Raw genomic sequence first — 22,548 nt, forward strand, 5'->3', positions numbered from 1 at the left:
ATGAACTGAGATCTGTCACCTCAGGAACTTTGCACATGATGTTCCCATGCTTGTGCCATTCTTTTCCTAGTTCCAACTCTGCACCTGCTCCCACCCAAAACATACATACTTGGCCTGCTAATTTGGGAATTCCAGATAAAAGGTCAGTTCTCTAAGAGTCTCCTCTGACTTACTTTCCTCTCTAGACAAGGTGCCTCTACCATGGGCCTGTGCCTCCCTTACTTTTCTTATTAAAACTCCTATCACAATGTATTTTAATAGCCTGTTTAAGCCTGTATTCTTTGCTAGACTGTCAACTCTTACAATAGAGTTTAGGTCTATCTTATTCACGTTTTTCAGTACTTAGCATGTATTAAGTATTCCATAAATATTTGTTGAAGAATGAAGACATTTAGGGAAAAGTGGCATTGTTGATGGTATGTTTCTGATTTTGTCTTTTCTCTTTGATGCGAAGACATTTACACCATGTGGTTCGTATTGCTCACTTACCAGCTGCAGGCAATGATGTGCAGACCCTGTAACATCGAGTATTCTATATGGTGAAACCTGTGGTGTCAGAGGTGCCTCAGGAATGTTCTTACGCAGTGGTGTTTTTCACACTGGGTTTTGCAATTGCAGGAGCCTAAGGCATCCTATTGTGGCAGGATGTGATGTTTATAGAAGAGTCCTTGTTTGTAAAAAGTTGATTGCTTAACAGAAGACCTACAGATACCTCGGTTAAATATGGAAAATGATATGTTGAGAGACCTTTTAAAATGTCTTTCCTGTTCAGTGGTGGGTGGTGTGTTTCTGAGCAGGGTTGCTCGGGCACCTTCAGGTCATAATCACAATTAGCAGCAGCATCTTCTAAATTGAAAGATTAATGTATTATATATTAAGCTGTAATTTTCTTTCCTTAGTATCTTTATCAAGTTGTGATGCCAGGGTCATGCTGGCTTCGTAAAATGAGTAGGCAAGTGTGTATAATACTGGAAATATAATATAGCCCTTGTTTTTAACTTGTTTATATTTTTCTTATTTATACCCTTGTTCATCTAATAAGGTGTGGGTGTAAATTTGGATCTGATTTTTAAAAAATATTTTATTTATTTATTTGACAGAGAGAAAGAGAGAGAGCGCGCACAGCAGGGGGAGCCGCAGGCAGAGGGAGAGGGAGAAGCAGACTCCCCGCTGAGCAGGGAGCCCGATGCGGGACTCGATCCCAGGACCCTGGGATTATGACCTGAGCAGAAGAGCCACCCAGGCGCCCCCCTAGATCTGATTTTTAAAAAACAGATGAGACAGGGGCGCCTGGGTGGCTCAGTCGGTTAAGCATCTGCCTTAAGCTCAGGTCATGATCCCAGGGTCCTGGGATCCAGCCCCGCATCGGGCTTCCTGCTCAGCGGGGAGTCTGCTTCTCCCTCTCCCACTTCCCCTGCTTGTGTTCCCTCTCTCGCTGTCTCTCTCTCTGTCAAAAAATAAATTAAATTAAAAAAAAAAACAAACAGATAAGAGACAGCAGAGGTTGTCTTCATGTTATTTTATTCCTGAGTTGCTGATTCTTGCATGTGAAGGAATGGGTACTTAAATTAACATGTGAACACCTAAAGCATTTGGGAAGAAAGCCTTTCAAAAAAGTAATTTGAAGTGAAACTTAAAAAGTAAACTCATAATAAAAATAGCAATCTTTTCTTAGTGATATCATTGGGGGATGAATATATCCTGTTGATGTTCTTTTAACAATTTTAGTATATACAGATATAATTACATAGGATATTATACTTATAAGAATATAGTAAGGAGGGTAAAAGTACAAAATACAATATAGTTGATCCCTGAACAGTGTGTGGGTTAGGGTTACCTGCTCCCCTCCCCTCCTCCCATAGTTGAAAATCCTCATATAACTTTTGATTCCCCCCAAACTTAACTACTAGTAGCCTGCTGTTGACCAGAGCCTTTCGCATAACATAAACAGTTGATTAACACAAATTTTGTATGCTACATGCATTATATACTGCATTTTTACAATAAAGTAGGCTAGAGAAAAGAAAATGTTATTAGAAAATCATAAGGAAAATACATTTATAGTACCATACTGTATGTATTAAAAAAAAAAATCTGTATATAAGTGGACCAGTGCAGTTCAAACCCATGTTGTTCAGGGGTCAACTGTATATATTTATCATCTATAGGAATAAAGCATACACTGTAAGCACCTATCTCCGACAGGATCTTCCTAATTCCCTACTTTCTGTCTGTCCAGGTTGGCCCGGTCTCCTGCTCATAACCAGCTCAGCCCACTACCACTAAGTGAAACACAGATGAACAACAAAAATTTAAGTCTATATGAACCATGAGAGACTATGGACTCTGAGAAACAAACTGAGGATTTTAGAGGGGAGGTGGGTGGGGGGATGGGTTGGCCCGGTGTTGGGTATTAAGGAGGGCACGTATTGCATGGAGCACTGGGTGTTATATGCAAACAATGAATCATGGAACACTACATCAAAAACTAATGATGTAATGTATGGTGACTAACATAACATAATAAAATAAAATTAAAAAAAATTGAAGTCTATAGATCCAAAGTATGAGTAGAATTACTCTGTGCTTACATAGTGACTTTTATTTTACTTATTTTTTTCATACTCTAAAACACGTATTTTAGAATATTTAGAAAACATAGAAAAGTATGAAGAAGATGATAAAAGCGGATTGTAATTCTACTATCTAGAGATGATCATTGTTCATATTTTGGTGTTTATCGTAGTACCTGACTGGCCTGTAGGAAGGACTCAGTAAATATTGAGTTAGTGAATGAATTTTTTTAAAAGATTTATTTATTTATTTATTTTAGGGTGCCTGGGTGGCTCAGTTGGTTAAGCATCTGACACTTGATTTTGGCTCTCATCACGATCTCAGGGTAGTGGGATCAAGCCCTGTATTGGGCTCTGTGCTCGGTGTGGAGTCCGCTTGAGATTCTCTCTCTCCCTCTCCCCTTTACCCTGCTCACATGTGCTCTCTCTCTGTTTCTAAATAAATAAAACCTTTAAAAAAATTCATTGAAGATTATTTGAGAGAAAGAGTGTGTGAGTGTGAGTAGGGGGAGGGGCAGAAGGAGAGAGAGAATCTCAAGCAGACTCCCCACTGAATGTGAAGCCCAACATGGGGCTCAGTCCCACGACCCTGAGATCATGACCTGAGCCAAAATCAAGAACCAATTCTCAACTGCAGACACCACTGGATTGCCTTCTTTGATTTAGTAATATGTACTTAAGATTTCCCCATATCTTTTCATGGCTTGATAGCTCATTTCTTGTTAGTGGTAAATAGTATTCCACTGTCTAGATGTTTATTTATCCATTCATGTACAGACAGACGTCTTGGTTGCTTCCAAGTTTTGGCAATTATAAATTTTTGTGTGGACAACATTTTCAATTCAATTGCATAAATACTTAGGAGTGTGATTGCTGGATCTTATGGTAAGACTTGTTTAGTTTGTAGGAAACTGCCAAATGTCTTCCAAAGTGGCTGTACAATTTTGCATTTCCATTAGCAGTGAATCAAAGTTCCAGTTGCTCCACATCCTTGCCAGCCTCTAGTTCTGTCAATATTTTTTGAATTTAGTTGTTCTAATAGGTGTGTAGTGATTTCTTATTGTTTTAATTTGTAATTCCCTAATGTTATATAATGCATCTTTTCATATGCTTATTCGTCATCTGTATATCATTTCTGGTGAGGTATCTGCTCAGATCTTTTGTCCACTTTCAAATTGGATTGTTTATTTTCTTATTGTTGAGTTTTAAGAGTTCTTTTTAGGGGTGCCTGGGTGGCTCAGTCAGTTAAGCTTCTGCCTATGGCTCAGGTCATGATCTCAGGGTCCTGGGATCGAACCCCACGTCAGGCTCCCTGCTCAACTGGGAGTCTGCTTCTCCCTCTCACTCTCCCTCTGTGCTTTCTCTCTCTCTCTCTCTCTCAAATGAATAAAATCTTTAAAAATAAAAAGAGTTCTTTGTATATTTTAGTTCCAGTCCTTTATCAGTTGTATGTTTTGCAAAGATTTTCTACCAGTCTGAGGTTTGTCTTTTCATTCTCTTCATGTTGTCTTTTGCAGAACAGAAGTTTTCCATTTTAATGAAGTCTAACATCAATTATTTCTTTCATGGACCATGCTTTTGGTGTTATATCTAAAAGCTTATTGCCAAACACAAGGTCATCTACATTTTCTCCTATGTTATCTTCTAAGGTTTTATAGTTCTATGTTTTATATTTAGGTCTGTGATCCACTTTGCATTAATTTTTGTGAAAGGTGTAAAGATCTGTGTCTTTTTTTTCTTTTTTCTTTTTGCAAATGGATGTCCAGTTGTTCTAGCACCATTTGTTAAAAGACTATCCTCTCGGGACACCTGGGTGGCTCAGTTAGTTAAGCGGCTGCCTTTGGCTCAGGTCATGATCCCAGGGTCCTGGGATTGAGTCCCACATTGGGCTCCCTGCTCAGCGGGGAGCCTGCTTCTCCCTCTCCCTCTGCCTGCCTCTCTGCTTATTTTTGCTCTCTATCTCTATCAAATAAATAAATACAATCTTTAAAAAAAAAAGACTATCCTCTCTCCATTGAATTGCCTTTACTCCTTTGTCACAGATCAGTTGACTCCATGTGGGTCTATTTCTAGGCTCTCTGTTCTGTTCCATTGATGTATGTGTCCTATTTTTCAACAAAGTCCTCTGTCTTGATCACCACAGCATTACAGCAAGTCTTGAAGTTGAGTAAAGTCAGTCCTCCAGTTTTCTTCCTCTTTCTCCTCTTCCTCCTTCTTTTTCACTATTGTGTTAAAAATACACTGTGAGAATTTTCTGAATTCCTTAAAATTTCATGATGAATATTATGCTTAAATGGCTATATATTTTTATATGGATCTATAATATAACCAATAACCAATGTTGAATGTAAAAACCTCAGAATATTTGATATCTTATTTTTGTAAATGAAGATAAAAAGGTCATGTTAGCAGAGAATAAAATCTGTAAGAATGGTGGAATTGCAAGTAATTGCAATTTTCTTCCTTATGTCAATTTTTGTATTTTCCAAATTTTCTACAATGAGCAGCAATACTTTCTTTATTTTTTAAGAATTTATTTATTTATTTTAGAGAGAGAAAGAAAGCAGGGGGAAGAGGGAGAGATTCCTAAGCAGACTCCCCGCTGACCATAGAGCTCCACATGGGGCTCGATGTCATGACCCTGAGATCATGACCTGAGCTGAAATCAAGAGCTGGGCACTTAACTGACTGAGCCACCCAAGTGCCCCAGCAATACCTTTTTTATTAGACAGAAAGGTAAAATATGTTTGTGTTTGTTTTCTAAAGTCTGAGAAATCTCTCTCTCTTTTTTTGTTTTCCTCTATCAGTCTATCTGAATACTTTAATGGTTGCATGGGCTCCCTGCTCAGTGGGGAGCCTGCTTCTCCCTCTCCCTTTGCCCCTGCTCCTTCTTTCTCTCTCTCTCTCTCTCAAATAAATAAATAAATAAAATCTTAAAAAAAAAAAAAAGAGGTTGATTGCTTAACAGAAAACCCATCGGATAGAGTGGTAAGCTTGGTTAAATGAGGGAGGTAATATACTGAGGGACCTTTTAAATTCTCTTTCCTGTTCAGTGGTGAGTAGTGTGTTCAGATCACATTCACTGTGAATAGCATTATCTTCTGAAGGGCGAATGTATTATATACTGATCTGTAATTTTCTTCTCTTAATATCTTTAGCAAGTTTAAGTATCAGAATTATGCTGGTTTTATAAAACGAACTGGAAAGTGTTCACCCTAATCTTTTTTCTGTAAGAGTTTGTGCAAGATTGGTATTATTTCTACTTTAAATGTTTGATAGAATTAACTTGTGAAATCATCTGGGCCTGACTTTTCTTTCTGGAAAGGTTTTTTAAAACTATGCATTCAATTTCTTTTATAGATACAGGGCTATTTGGATTTTGTATTTCATCTGGTATACCTTTTGGTAAATTGTACTTTTCAAGAAGTTTGTCAGTTTAATATAAGTTGTCAAATTTATTGGCAAAAAGATGTTGATAATATTCCCTTATTATTCTTTTAACTTCTGTGAGATTTTTCTTAATATCCCTTCTTCATTCCTGATATTGGTAATTTGTGTTTCCCTTTTTTCCTTTGATGGATCTTGATAAACCTGTTAGGGGTTCATCAAATTTATTGGTCTTTTAAAAAAAACAACCGATGTTTCTTCTGCTTTCTAAGTTGATTTCTGCCCTTATCTTTATGATTTTCATTTTCTACTTGGGATTTAATCTACTTTTATTTTTCTATTTTCTTAAGGTGAAAACTTAGATCATTGATTTTAAAACTTCCTTCTTCTCTAACATGAACATTTAAAACTATGCATTTCCCTGAAGCACAAGAATCTATAAATCTTATAAATTTATATATGTTGTATTTTATAGTTATTCAGTTTGAAATATTCAGTTTATTCAAAGAAGGCTATTTCTTCTTTGGTTTATATTATTTCAAATTGTGGAGGTTTTTTAGATATCTCTTTACTAATTTCTAACTTAATTCTTTTGTAGTCAAGGAACATATTCTGCAAGGTTTTAGACTTTTGGCACTTATTAAGACTTATTTTATGGCTCAGAATAAGGTATATTTTGGTGAGCATTCCTTGTGCATTAAAAAAAATGTATATTCTGCAGTTGCTGGATATATCATCCTATGGATGTCAATTAGGTCAAAGTGGTTGATAGTGTTGTTCAGGTTCTCTATCTCCTTAGTGATTATTTGTCTAGTTGTTCTTTTAGTTTCTGAAAGAGGTGGTAAAATTCCCAACTATGATTGTAGACATGTCTTTTCCTCACTTTAGTCCTGTAGGAGTTTGCTTCAACTATTTTGTAGTTCTATTGTTATGTGTGTATACATCTATGATTATATCTTCCTTATGACTTGGCCCTTTTATCATAATGAATTATCCCTCTTTATCTCTGGTAACACTCCTGTCTTGAAGTCTACTTTGTCTGACATTAAAATAGCCATCCTTATGCTAGCTGTTTCTATGTCACTTCCATTCTTTTATTTTTAGCCATCTGTGTCTTTATATTTGAAGTATGTTTCTTGTAGACAGCATATAATTTCATTTTTATTCTGTCAAACATTCTCTATTTTTTTTTTTAAGTAGGCTTCATGCTGGGCGTGTGGAGGCCAGTGTAGGGCTTGAACTCAAGACCCTGAGATCGAGACCTGAGCTGAGATCAAGAGTCCTACGCTTAACTGACTGAGCCACCCAGGCACCCCAAACATTCTCTGCTTTTTAATTGGAGTGTTTAGTTCATTTACATCTAATATAACTATTGTTATGAGTGGATTTAGGGTCTACCATTTACTTTTTCCAATTGTCACATTTTTTAGTTACACTTGCCTTGTTAAAAATTAATCAAATGCTTTTTAGTATTCCATTTTAATTTCTCTATTTTTAAAAAACTGTACCTCAGGGCAGCTGGGTGGCTCAGTCATTAAGCGTCTGCCTTCGGCTCAGGTCATGATCCCAGGGTCCCGGATTGGGCTCTCTGCTTGTCAGGAAGCCTGCTTCTCCCTCTCCCACTCCCCCTGCTTGTATTCCCTGTCTCGCTGTCTCTCTCTGTCAAATAAATAAATAAAAATTTAAAAAATAAATAAATAAAAATAAAAACTGTACCTCTTTCTTTTGTTTGTTACATTTACTCCAGTGATTACAATATCCTAAACTTGTCACAGTCTACTTATAGTTAATATTATACCACTAAATGGGTTCCATTTACCCACCTCCCCATCCTCTATTCTATTGTTGCCATATATTTTACAAACACGTATGCTATAAACTACAAAATGTAGTATTTATCTGTGCTTTAAATTGCCAGTTATCTTTTTTTTTTAAAGATTTTATTTATTTATTTGACAGAGAGAGACACAGCGAGAGAGGGAACACAAGCAGGGAGAGTGAGAGAAGGAGAAGCAGGCTTCCCTCTGAGCCTCAGAGAGCCCGATGCGGGGCTCGATCCCAGGACCCTGGGATCATGACCTGAGCTGAAGGCAGATGCTTAACCAACTGAGCCACCCAGGCGCCCCATCCTTTAGATTTCTTTTAGTGCAGGTTTCCTAGCAAAAATTTTTCTCCTCTTTTACTTTCTGGAAAATGTCTTTATTTTGCCTTCACATTTTGATGACTGCTGTCACTGGATATAGAATTCTGGATTGACAGGGTTTTTTTTCTTTTTCTTTTCTGCACTTTAAAGGTGTCATTCCAGTGTCTTCTGGCCTCCTTTATTTTTGATGAAAAGTCACTCTTATTCCTATCCTTATTCTCCTATATGTAATGGGTCATTTTCTCTGTCTTCTTTGAAATTTATCTCTTTATCTTTGGTTTTCAGCAGTATGACTATAATGTGCCTACATTTAGTTTTCTTTGTATTTATCCTACTTGACATCCACTGAGCTTCTTGAATATGTAATTGGTATTTTTTACCAAACTTGGGAAATTTTTAGCTCTTATTTCTTCTGATTTTTTTTTTTTTGACCCATTCTCTTTCTGCTCTTCTGGAACACCAAAAAAATGAAAGTAATGAAAGTAATGGCATTTGGTGTTGTCCCACATTCCACGAAGCTTTGCCTGAGGGTACTCCTCAGCTACTCCACCTTATGTGGTCTGGATGTACCCTTAGATGAAAAGCTATAAAAATGCAAGTTTCACTCTGCAGTTCCTTTCTTTCAGGGATCAAATTCCTGTCAATTTCTGCCTGCTTTTGGCTACTGTTTGGTGCCTTAAAATTGTTGTTTTTAAATATTTTGTTGACAATTCCTATCTGTACAAAATTTAGTCCAACACAAGTTATTCTGTTATACCCAAAAAGCTATTGATTTTTAAAATACTTACCTTCTGGCTACCCTAAGAAATTCTTACAATTTCTAAAATTTTTCAAATTCATAGTTTTAAGCTTGTGTATATTTGATTATAATATCTGCACATAATGACAATTTTTTTCCTTCTTAGGCTTCTTTTTCTCCAGAACAGTATTAATTAATAGTGGGAGTAGTTGACAAACCAATCTCGTTCTTTAATGATAATGACTTTAGTTTTTCAGGCATAAATGTAATATATATCTCTCTTAGGTTAAGAAGGTATTCTTTTACTTCTATTTCATACAGTTTTGTCACAAATAGATAATAAATATCATCAGGTGAGGTTTTTGCCATTTATCAACCTACTTGTATAGTAAACTGAACCACCCAGGCATCCTAAGAAGCATTCTCGGGGCACCTGGGTGGCTCAGTCGTTAAGCGTCTGCCTTCGGCTCAGGTCATGATCCCAGGGTCCTGGGATCGAGCCCCACATCGGGCTCCCTGCTCAGCTGGGAGTCTGCTTCTCCCTCTCCCTCTCCCCCTGCTTGTGTTCCCTCTTTCACTGTGTCTCTCTCTGTCAAATAAATAAATAAAAATTAAAAAAAAAAAGAAGCATTCTCTTCTGTGCACTGAGATAATTTATGTCAAATGAGAATGATTTATTACTTAAAAGTTTGAAAGACATCTATACAACTATATGAATCTGAACTTTTTTTTTTTTTTAACAATTTGACGAACTTTTCTTCTTTTTCCCTGGTTATTAGCTTGTTTGGGATTCAGGTTTTCCATTTCTCAATTCAGTTTTAGAAATCTGTATTTTTCTCAGAAATTGTTTCACTGCAGTTTTCAAATTTATTTGCATGGCATTTTATTTTGTTTACACAGGCCCTTCTTTTTGAAAATAACCTTTCTAAGGGGAAAAATGATACCTAATATCATAAAAGGCAGATTACATAAAAGCACAAAGAAGAAAATTAAAATAACTTGTAATCTCACCAACTTTATAAAATGTTTCATTATCTTATTAAGATTCCTATGTTTGTTGTTGCTCCCTTTTATTCTGCTTCATTTCTGTATATTTGTGCTTTCTTTCCCTTTTCCTTGATTATATATGCTAATGCTTTTTCAACTTATTGGATTTCCCCCTCACCTCTGAAAATTCCCAGCTATTAAACACTTCTTTAGCATTTACACATTTTTTTTTTTCACTGCTTTTAAGGTCAGTGGTTTTTAACCACTAAGATGTACAATGGAACCCTTTTCAAAATTAAAGTCTCACATGAGATTGCAGTGTATAAATAGATAAAAGCCAAGTGCTTGTGATTAAGGCATAGGGGAGGGAGGGAGTTTCCCAGAGTCCCTCTCATTTGACCTGCCCCTGCTCTTTCTCTTCCTTATCAGAGGGTTGTGACTCCAGAGAGCACTGTTAGCCACTGTTCTGATTTATTAATTCTGCTTTTATCTTTATTGTTTCCTTCTTCCTATTTTCCATAGGCTTGTTTTATTGCTCTTTTCTGATTTCTTGAGTTTGGTGCTTTTTTCTTATTTAATAGTGGAAACATTTAAGTCTATGAATTTGTCAGTACAATGGGGTTACATCCTACAATATTTTATTCAGGCTATTTTCTCAGTAGGTTGTAATTGTAGTTTTGCGTTTCCTCTCTGACCCATGACATGTGTAGGAGTGTGTTTTCAATGTCTAGGTGTGGAGGGGTTTGTTTACTCTTTTTAATATTAAGTTCTGGTTTTATTTTATTCTTGAACACAGAATTTTTCCTTTAAAACTCTGTAAAACTTTCATCTTCTGATGCTTATTTTGTGGAGAGGCCATTTTGACTCTGTTGTTTTGTAAGCAACTTATTTTTTTTTTTGTCTGAGTCCTTGAGGGATGTTTTCATTTTCCTTCAATTTTGAAAGTTCAGAAAGGTATGTACAGATATTGTTTGTCCTTCCTTTCTCCCTCCCTCCCTCCCTTCCTTCCTTTTTTCTTCTCTTCTCTTCTCTTTTCTTTTTTCTTTTCTTTTCTTTCTCCCTCTCTCTCTTTCCTTCTTTCTTTCATTTTTAACAACTTCATTGAGATATAGTTCATATATCATTCAACCTACCCTTTAAAGCGTACAATTCAATGGCTTTTAGTATACTCACAGAATTGTGCAGTTATCACCACAATAAATTTTAGAACATTTTCATCATCCCAAAAGAAAACTTGAACTCCTTAGCCTTCACTCCCCAGTCCCCCTCCTTCCTGCAGCTGTAGGCATCCACTAATCTACTTTCTGTTTCTATAGATTTGCCTATTCTGTATATTTCATGTAAATTGATTTATACAATATGTGGTCCTGTGACTAGTTTCTTTCACTTACCATAACAAAACAGAGATTCACCCATATTGTAGCATGCATCAATATTTCATTTCTTTTTATTGGTGAATAATATTCCATTGTATAGATATATCACATTTTACTTATCCATTCATCAGTTGATGGACACTTGTGTTCTTTCCCAAGTGAGAGAGAACATACTGGCTATTAAGAATAATGCTGCTATGAATATTTGTTTTCATTTCTCTTGGGTATATATCTAGTAGTGGAATTACTGGGTCATATGGTAACTTTCTGTTTAGCCTTTTGAGGAACCGCAAGACTGTTTTACAAAGCAGCGACACCATTTTACATTCCCAGCAGTAAAATATGAGGGTCCCAATTTCTACAGCATTCATTTTTGTCCATATTTTTGACTGTAGCCATCCTAGGGAGTGTGAAGTGGTATCTCATTGTGGTTTGGGTTTGCATTTCCCTGATGACAACTGATGTTGAGCATCCTCTCATGTGCTTATTGGCCATTTGTATATTCTCTTTGGGTAAATGTCTGTTCAGATCCTTTGCTCATTTTAAAATTGAATTGTTTGTTTTTTTATTGTTGAGTTGTAAGAGTTCTCTATATATTCTACATATAAGTCTCTTATCAGCTATATGATTTACAATTTTCTCCTGTGGGTTGTCTTTTCATTTTCTTGATGACATCCTTTGAAGCACAATAGTTTTTAATTTTTTGATGTCCAATTTATTTTTTCTTTTGTTGCTTGTTCTTTTGGGATCACATATAAGACACTTACCTAATTTTGGAAATATTACCTAATGCAAGGTCACAAGGATTTATGCTTGTTCTCTTCTAGGAATTTTATAGTTTCACATTTTACATTTAGGTCTTTGATGCATTTTGCATTAATTTTTGTGTATTGTGTGAGGTAGGGATCCAACTTCAGTTTTTTATATGTGGATATTCAGTAGTTCCAGCACCATTTGTTGAAAAAACTATTTTTTTTTCCTATTGAATTGTCTTGGCATCCTTGTCAAAAATTTATTGACTATAAATGTGAAGGCCTATTTCTGAAGTTTCAGTTTTATTCCTTTGATTTATGTGTCTGTCTTTATGCTGGTACTGTATTGTCTTGATTACTGTAATTTTGTAGTAAGTTTTGAAATCAGAAAATGTGAATCCTGGAGCGCCTGGGTGGCTCAGTCAGTTAAGCGTCTGCCTTCAGCTCAGGTCATAATCCCAGTGTCCTGGGATTGAGCCCCTCATTGGGCATCCTGCTCAGCAGGAAGTCTGCTTCTCCCTCTCCCTCTATCCTTCTCTCCCCCACCCCCACTTGTGCTGTCGCTCTCTCACCCGCTCTCTCTCTCAAATAAATAAAATCTTAGAAAAAAGAAAATGTGAATCCTCCAGCATTGTTCTTCTTTTTCAAAATTGTTCTGGCTATTCTGGGTCCCTTGAGTTTTCAAATGAATTTTAGGATTAGTTTATCAATTTCTGCAAAAAAGCCAATTGAGATTTTTATAGGGATTCCATTAAATCTTTAGATCAGTTTGGGAAATATTGCCATCTTAACAATAGTAAGTCTTTTTGTCTATGAACATGGATGTCTTTCCATTTGTTTAGATCTTCAATTTTTTTCAACAATTTTTTTTGCTATTTTCAGAGTTTAAGTCTTGCACTGCTTCTGTTAAATTTATTTCTAAGTATTTAATTCTGTTTTATGCTATCTTTTTTTTTTTTTTAAGATTTTATTTATTTATTTGACAGAGAGAGACACAGCGAGAGAGGGAACACAAGCAGGGGGAGTGGGAGAGGGAGAAGCAGGCTTCCGGCAGAGCAGGGAGCCCGGTGAGGGGCTGGATCCCAGGACCCTGGGATCATTACCTGAGCCGAAGGCAGACGCTTAACGATTGAGCCACCCAGGCGCCCCTGTTTTATGCTATCTTAAGTGGAATTTTTCTAATTTCATTTTTGTTTTGTTCATTGCTACTCTATAGAAAGATAGTTTTTGTTTATTAATCTGGTATCTTGCAAACTTACTGAATTTGTTTATTAGTTCTAGTAGTTGTTTAGTGGGTTCCTTAGAGTTTTCTTTATACAAGATCATGTAATCTTCAAGTAGAGATAGTTTCACTTCTTCCTTTCTAATCTCGACTATTTTAATTTCATTTTCTTGTGCAGTTGCCCTGACTGAGTATACATGGTGAGAGCAGACATCCTTATTTTATTTCTGATCTTAGGAACAGAGGGAAAGAATCAGTCTTTGACCATTAAGTATGATGTTAGCTGTGGGGTTTTCTTGTAGCGCTCTTTATCAGGCTGAGGAAGTTTCCTTCTCTTCCTAGTTTGTTGAGTATTTATTATCTTGAATTTTGTCAAATGCTTTTTCTGCCTCTGTTGAGATGATCATGTGGTCCTTGTCCTTTATTAATAGGTGTATTATTACATTCATTGAATTTTGGGTAGCATTTATTTTTATCTTTTAATTCAACTTCCCATCTCCTCATTCTTTTTAGCCTTCAAGGAACCCATTAAATGACAAATGCAAGAAACATGATGTAAGCCTTGGAAGTTGATGGTGGCCCTCCATGAAATTTTTAATTTCCAAAACTTTATACCTCATCAAAAGCACTGGTGATGGCTATCTAGGATTTTGTTGTTGTTGTTTTGGTGGTGTTGAATGGTATGAATGTAAATCAAATTTTTAACCATGCTTATGTAACCCAACTGTATAAATTCATAACATTATTTTGATAGCATATGTGACACAGTTGTGTATGGCAGGCACTGCTTTTGGAGGTGGGAAATTTTAACTGTGTCATCTATATACTTTGTAGGGATGATAACCCTTGTTTGCATAGTAAAGTATGTAGCTGGTATATCTGGCAATTGTAATCATTATCAATGTACTTTGTCTTTTTTTTTTTTAATTTTATTTATTTGACAGAGAGAGACACAGTGAGAGAGGGAACACAAGCGGGGGGAGAGGGAGAGGGAGAAGCAGGCTTCTCGCGGAGCAGAGAGCCCAATGTGGGGCTCGATCCCAGGACCCCAAGATCATGACCTGAGCCGAACGCAGACGCTTAACGACTGAGCCACCCAGGTGTCCCTGTACTTTGTCTTTGAAAGTATCTAGATGCCCCCCCCATTTCTTTCAACATAACATGATTTGTTTCATATTATGTATTTCTATCATGTCCCTATTTTATAATATCTGTTCACATTAATTGCAGTTTCCTTCTCTTGGACACATTTTTCTTTTCCATGTGAGTTCCTTCACTTGGTTGCATTGTCATTTTCATTGATGATGTATTTGCCAATTAATTTTTCTTCTTTGAATGCCTGCCCTTTTTGTTCCTGATTTTGTAGTTCAGCTCTATTTTTAATTTCAGCTCTATTTACTGGTGTTTCTTTCTCACTTCTGTTGGCCTGTGACCTTCTATGACTGGTTTGTAATATTTATAGGTTTAGGAAATTGACAGTCCATCCTCTGCCATCAGAGATAATTAATATTTCCATGTTCCTTTGAAATGGTTTAGAAAATAGTTATTTTTTGTGATTAATAAATGCAGTAGCATTCCAAATTGTAGCAAGGTCTTGGATCATCAGAAGGCATCACTTATAGTCCTATTAAAGCTTTATTCATTTCTTATTCAGGTAAAATATACATAACATAAAACTTACTGTTTTAACCATTAGTAAGTATACAGTTCTGTGGTATTAAGTATATTCACATGGCTTTGCAACTTTAAAGTTTTTAAAGAGAAAATAATACCTATTTCTTAATCCTTCAGATTTTCCTATTTCGCCCTTAATACTTTTTTTCTGTTGATCAACTTTCCTTTTCTTTTAGATGCTGAGGAGTTCTTGGGGGAAGGTTTGCGGAATGAGAATCTCAGTGCTACTGCGAGGGACCACAGAGACCATATTCTACGGGGCTTCCAACAAGTCAAAACTAGGTTTGTATAAACTGGGTCCATTTCTTGTCAGCTTTGAAACAATTCATAGTCAGTAAAATCTACTTTCATAGTGTATCAATTAACCGTGTAGGACACACTTACCATAGTTTTTTATACTTGACAGAGGCTTAATAAATTTTTACTGAGTTGAATTGGAGGTAGGGAGGCATGGTTAATGTAGCTAGCTTACCAAAATAAAAATACTTTCATCATTATGTATCTTATGATAATGAATCTGCTTTTAGCTTTAGATTGTTATGTTCATCTTTATTGAATGCTTTTGCAAAATGTGTAAAGCTAAACATTTATGCTTGTCCAAACTACCAAAGGGAAGATGTTAGGCAGTTAGAGATAATTGATTTTTGTTATAATTTTTGGTTCTGATTTTACTTCCACAACTCCTTCCCTAATAGAAAACTTAAACCAGACTTATCCAGTTGATTCTTTGACCATATTGGAATGTTTTAGTCTCAGACTGGTTTGGAGTATCATACTCATTGACTTTTTAAAATAAGAGGTCCTGACCTAATTTGTGCCTTTTAGAATGTGAGCATCTGGCAGATACATATACTTTCTAGGGGGAGAAAAAAATAAAAATTTTCTTTTATAATATATTTCCTGGCCACTTTTTGCTTGAGATACGGTAACTGAACGAGAATTGGGGATCAGTTGAGTGTTATTTTAAGCTTTCTCAACCCTATGGCAATGTGGTTCAGAATGTTTGAACTAAGCACTCTTAGAAAAGAGAGAACATCTGTAGGGTTATGACTGGGATTTAATTTGTGTGCCTGACTGATCTGAGCATCTACTTTAGAAACCTCGCTGAAACTCCTTAGAAGCAGGGAATTTTATCCTTTGGAAGGGCACAGTCAGAATCTATTCCTCCAGAAATGTGAGAGAACCTCACAAGATGCCCTGCTGGATCTTAATCGATCTTTCCTGCTGGCTAATTAAGCATCACTTTTACTCAGCAACTGGAGACTGTGTAATTATCAGCCTGGGTTGCCCTGAATAATTGAAACAAACAGAATGCAGAAGATAGGAGCTTTTTGCAAAAGTGAGAATATCTATAATTTTTGGTATGCTGGAAGAGTGTTTAAAACAAACTTCTCCATAATGTTACTTTATCAGTAGATAAGTTAAGACTTACTTGTGTATCTGAAGCCTTCATTAGTAACCCATAGAATTTATTTTCATGAGTTGACCTTTGTATTACAGGATTATTATAAGGATTGCCTGAGGAATAAAGGTGGCATTATTTCAAATTGTAGGATAGGGAAGAGGGATGCCCAAAATATAATTGTGTAATGGTGGTGCTATTGGTATAAATTTGTGATAAGGAATGCAAAAAAAATGTTACTGCATCTTTATGAACAAATATATACAATGAGGAGGAATTCTCCTTTCCCATATTTGTACCACAGTGTTTGGAGGGGCTAAATTTCAATCTGAAATTGGTAATAAAAGGTGATTTTGTGGTAACTCATTGTTATCAATTGCATATTACTTCTTAGTCCTCCTTTTTAATGCACACACACACCCATGCACACAGAAAAGAGCTGTATTTGTTATGGGTGGAGAGGGTTCCTTGTTCTCAAAGAACTTGCTGTGTGGTTTGTGGGATAGAATTCAGGAAATAATCAGCAGGAGCTTTAGGAAACATCTGATGGGAGCTTTCTGTTCATTGATTTGTTGCAAGAAAGATGACACTTTATTTAGAATTTCATAATTATCAGATCACGGAGGAAATGAGGAGCCAGAAATTAGATACTGTACCAGAAAATGGAAAAATGAGGCTTTCCTTTGGCAAGCTGTTTGAAATTGCCTTACATCCACCCATTCAATCATCATCCTGTTAATGTAACCCTTGTTTTACTGAATGTTCTTCTTCAGCCATGTTGCTTCTATAGTCCTGTTTATGGCTGGTCAAATTATATACTCTATGTATTGATACCGAAAGCTTGTACAATACCGCCACATTTACTCTTGCTGTATGGCATTTTATCTCGTGCCAAAAAGCCAGGTGTGAAAAGAAATTTGGAAATCATCAAACTTGAGAGTTAAATGTATATGGCAAGTTGCCGTGTAACATGGAAAGAACCACTGAAAGTTGTTTTAAAAGTTGTATCTTTAGTCATATTAAAGCGAGGATATTTTAGGGTTTGGTACATTTTGGGGGATAGGAACCTATCTAAAATTATGATTTGACACTTCAGGGCTTACTTGAAGGTGGATAAGAAACCTCAAGCAGGAGGGCACCTGGGTGGCTCAGTTGTTAAGCGTCTGCCTTCAGCTCAGGTCATGGTCCCAGGGTCCTGGGATCGAGCCCCACATTGGGCTCCTTGTTCGGCGGGGAGCCTGCTTCTCCCTCTCCCACTCCCCCTGCTTGTGTTCCCTCTCTCACTGTCTCTCTCCCTCTGTCAAATAGATAAATAAAATCTTTAAAAAACAAAACAAAACAAAAACCTCAAGCAGGAAATCTGAGAAAGCCACTCAGTAGATATAAATACTATGTATACTCACACACACACATATATATTCCCCCCCACACACACACATACACACAACTTTCCACTCTATCTTTGTTGTTTTCTTGCTTCAGTTCCTCTAATTCTTTCCTCAAGTTGAGCTGCTTGAGAATGAAAAGGGTAGAGAGTAGTGAAAATAACTCTGCCTCTGATTCTTGGTAAACTCTAGAGGCTTGGCCCTAATTTTTATGGTGACTCAGAATTCAGTGGTGTTTGCCACGGCTATGGAATTGCCGTAAGTCAAAGTGTCTGACTCCATCACAGCTGTTATAATGTGCCATTTGCCACCTTTCTGTTGTCTAGTATGACCAGCCCCAGGAAATGAGAGTTGTGTCAAGACTCATGGATGTCCTCCAAGTGCTTATCTGTTTCTCAGTACAAGTAGCTTAGCTGTTCTCTTTCCTCCCAGACTTAGAAAACAAACAAAAATCGTATCTGTATCTCTATCTACACACTATTTTTTTTTTTTGGCTTTCATGTATCACCAATGAAGGATAATGTATTCCATGTAAGATTAAAAAAAATATATTAATTCTTGTGATTCCAAGGAAGTGAAGCTGTTTTGTGGTATTCCATGTCCTGAGCTGTGATACTCATTGTTCTTCTTCCAACTGTCTCATTTAAACCTTCTCCCTAAAATCTAACAACTTTCGCATTCTGAGTCCAAGTTTTCATTGAGCTCTTTAGAGAATGATTAGGATGAAAGCCAGGCACAGGCTCCTCCTGTTTTATTATGGTGGTCACTGCAGGATCAGCGCCAGATGTGGGACACCTGGAATGAAGCAGACAGGAGATGCACTTCGACGCTTGACGGTGGCCTCAAGCATTTGCAGAAACAGTTGAGCATTTCTTAAAAGTTTGATTCAGTGGAGACCATCTGACAGCAAGAATACCTTGAGAGTGGGGGAAGGAATGAAGAAAATAGAATATTTTTATTACTGAGTTAGGGATATATTCTTTCTTGATGGCCTGTTTTGGAACAACTGGTCGTTTATGCTCACTGTTGGAAGTGAAGGTCAGAGCCAATGGAAACAAACTTGGAATATTGTTTCCTTCTGTGAAACTTAAAGGAGCTCCAAAAGAGACAGGTAGATTTATAGCATATTGAAAGGGAAAGAAATCAAGAAATAACTTTCTGTAACAGGATTATGGCACAAAACCCAGGACGTTTAATGTACAGGCTGAAAGAGTATCTTGAACGTGTCTCATTGTGGGTGGCTAGTGTATAGCTCTGCATGAAACATGATACTTTAATACAAATATAAAAGCAATTCAGTTTTCTTTAGGAAGTTCAAGCTTTTCTTTCCAGCTTAATATGGATTTAACTTTAAAGCAGGATTTAGCTTAAGAATGTATCATCAGGGACACCTGGGTGGCTCAGTCAGTTGAGCGTCCAACTCTTGATTTTGGCTCAGGTCATGATCTCTGGGTTGTGAGACTGAGCCCCATGTCGAGCCCTATGTCGGGCTCTGTGCTCAGTGGGGGGGGGGTCTGCTTGAGATGCTTTCTCTCCCCCTCCCCCCCGCTCTCTCTAAAATAAATAAATAAATCTTTTTAAAAAAAGAATATCATCAGATGTCTTTGTTTTATAGGAAGAGAGATGAAAATTTAGTCTGACACAACTCTTAGAAGAGTTTCAAAATAGTATACTGTAAATATCATTACCATTAATTACATAGAAGGTTTGACCTTTCATAAGTGCTGGTTATTGAGCTTAAATACCCCAAAAGAAAACACACTCAAATGAAGCATGCTTGAAGAGAACTAAGGTATAATGTGCTATTATTTAATGCGTTTGTGTTACTTGTGATTTTAGTTATTTGCTCATAATATCTTTCTGATGTTTCATTTTGCTACCTACACTGGAGTTTCATTGCCAACTCAGAAAAAGAAAGAGGAGGAGATACTTGTACAATCCATCTAAGTTTCAATGGCTCTGAAAAGGCTCCAAAGTTATAGCAATAATTTGACCATATCTTGAAGGTTAATAATTCATTTCTTCCTTTCTCAGTCTTATCCCTGCTTTCCATCCTTAAACCAAGAAAGGAAACAACCCCGCAACAAATTCAGGGCTATCACCAATCAATTATATGCCAAATTCCTGTACTAGTGTTCTGTTATTCAGTGAATGTATGTTGAGATTTCACAACCGTGTTAAAAGATTTTTGGGGATATACTTATCTGACAGTGAGGGGTTATATTTAGTGTTCTTTGACTCTGAAATGCTCTGCAAGTGAGACTGATATGATATCCCCCACTTCTGGTCTCTTGGCTTAACCTGGAAAGGAAGATCATCTTATTATGTGTTGTTTCCTAGCAAGTCTTCTGCTCTTCCCAAGCGGCCTTGAAATGTATAACTTGCCTTTTAATGTTATGATGATGATTATCACTTGTAAGGCTATCTTGGGTTTGGTGCCAGATCCAAGATTAAATTGATCCATTTTTTTCTTTTACACTGGGTTATTGTGGTGATGTTAGTGGGCAGAAGCTTCTCCCTTTGAGTATCCTATAAAATATTTTATATAAGTAACTCTGATATATAATAATATTTTAGTATTTTTTCATGCTAAGTAATAGGTAGGTTTTTTAAAAAGCATTTAAAACATGGATGAATAAATTTTATTAAAAATTCCAAGTACTGATCTCTTTAAACAGAATAATATGGTCTATCAAGAGTGAAAGGAATTTTGAAATGTGACCTAGGAGGCAGGCAAGTGACTGAGCTTGCACCCTTCAGGTTGGACTAACCCACTAGAATAGTAAGCTGAGCACACTCTTTAGCCATGTGGTCAGGTCACTGAAATTTGCTTTACTCCTGATAGAATTACAGCCATTGTTATCGCTTGGGCACATTCCTATTATCTACTCAATATGGATTTGTCTTGAAAGGTCTCAGAAAATCCTGTGTCAATTTTTTAATACAGGAAGCTTGTCTATTTGTCTATAAATAGAGGTTCTTAATTCATGCCTTGTGTGAAAAGATCATTTGTATGAAATCACTGTCTTCATTTTACCACACCATTGTTTTGGCCTTGATTTTAAGTTTCATTCTATCTGGAGCTAGTCTTTTATTCCAGCACTGCACTATTTTCTCTGCTTATAGAAAGCCACTGGAAAAAAAAAATGCCTCCCAGTATTCATCTATTTGTGGATTTCCAGGGACCTTGTGGTGTGGAGCCTTCCTGATTGTGGTTTTCTCTAATTTGCTTGTTTTCTCTTATTTCGGGTATAAACCCACCCTGTATCCACTTCGTGAAACTAGAGCAAAGGGGAGAGAGATATAAGAGCACTGGGTCAGCTGTCAGGAGCCAAACTCTTCGTTCTGATGTTATTTCTATAACGCTGACTGATTCAATTGAAGATAGCCCTAACGATGATCTTATGTTTTCTTTTGAAGTTGCCTCCCCCCAACATGTTTTTTGGAATTATTTTTTTTCTAAATGTTACAAAAATAAAAACATTACCAACCAAAGTTTGACACCTCTATTTGATTTCTTTTATGGTGTTGCTGTGATTTTTTTTTTTAATTTGGAAAATGATGCAGGAAATTTCATTTCCTTGGGATTTTATTTTATTTCATGATTCTCTTGAAAATGAGTTGGGCCTAAAGTGGGTTTTTATAATCGCACCATGTGAATCATTTCTTCTTTGGAAGCCGGATCTTCTCCCCCACTGTGTAGCCTCATCTAGTCTCCCCGAAGTGCAGTGCTAGCAGGGTTGATAATGAAATGCGGTCCTACTTATCACGCTCAGCAAAGGGCTCAGAGAAGACGGGGTGGGGGTGGGGGGGGAATCAATCCCCCAGGATCTTCTCGAGTGCTAGATATCCATATTTAACCCCCATGCATTTAAAATGGAAATGAGATATCTTAGGGTTTTAGTTTTTGATTTACACAAGATGTCACCGCCTCCTTGGCAATGGGAATATTTTATAGACCAACTGCTGACCTGTTTGGGAGGATCTCAGCCTATCGCCCCAGGTCCAATGTAGTTTCTTCATATTTCTTTCAAAACTCTCAGCAGTGCTTTGCAATAGCTTTGATTCTTCAGGCTTCAAAGGATGCCCCTTCCAGGGCCAATCCTCTGAAAGAGAAAAAAAAAAGGAAGATCAGTGTAGGGGAACAAACAGCTCATAAAGGACGGGCAGCTCTCCCTATGGCAGCTCTAACTGTAGTCAGTTATTAGGGAGTTTACAAATCAGTAACAACACGGCTTTGCAAAGCCAAGAAAACTCCAATTTGGTGCTAGTACTTTGCTGCCAAATTTATTCCTGGAGTGACCTAGTCTTCAAAAGTCCAGCTTCAGATTGTTGTATTGTGGCTACAATGTGGTTTATATAAGATGCATTATTATTTAATGCTCAAACTCAAGCTCCCTCTTAAGTTTGTGAGCCTTGTTGAGGTTTTCATTATGACTTACAGAAAACTCTATGTCCGCATAATCTCCAGTTAGCTATGTCTCTAAGTTATATTTGTGAGTGTCTCTCTCATTTGTGAATTCTGCCATAACCCACAAGGTCCATTTTGCAGTTTGGTAACTGACACCTTTTACCATGTCTATCAAGTGTCCTTGTGCCTTTGTTGGTGAGAGAACTGGGATATAAGAAATTATTCAAATTAATAGAATTAATATAAGATTAGGATTTAGAATTTGTATTTGGTTGTTTACTTAGCTAAGCCATTACAAAAAATGAATTGGCATCTTTCAAAAGATTATTGGTTTAAAAGAACCATAACAAATACTGGAATTTAGTCAATTATATATGCATACTAAAATGGTTATGGAGGGAGTAAACTCATGTATAATGTATACTAATTTATTTTGGAATGCATCAAAAGAAAGATGGATGGATAGATGGATGGATGAGTGGATAGATGCATGG

General features: G+C 36.6%; 1 protein-coding gene across 1 annotated transcript in view; it reads left to right on the plus strand.

Annotated features, from left to right (window-relative positions):
- Positions 1-22,548, plus strand: part of SKAP1 (src kinase associated phosphoprotein 1) — a 276,017-nt gene that overhangs the window by 13,006 nt on the left and 240,463 nt on the right. The window contains exon 2 of the mRNA XM_021704310.1: positions 15,033-15,138. Coding sequence (XP_021559985.1) covers positions 15,033-15,138 — 106 coding nt within the window. The remainder of the gene's footprint in view (positions 1-15,032; positions 15,139-22,548) is intronic.

This window comes from Neomonachus schauinslandi, chromosome 15 (genome assembly GCF_002201575.2).
Source record: "Neomonachus schauinslandi chromosome 15, ASM220157v2, whole genome shotgun sequence".
NCBI classification, from domain to species: domain Eukaryota; kingdom Metazoa; phylum Chordata; class Mammalia; order Carnivora; family Phocidae; genus Neomonachus; species Neomonachus schauinslandi.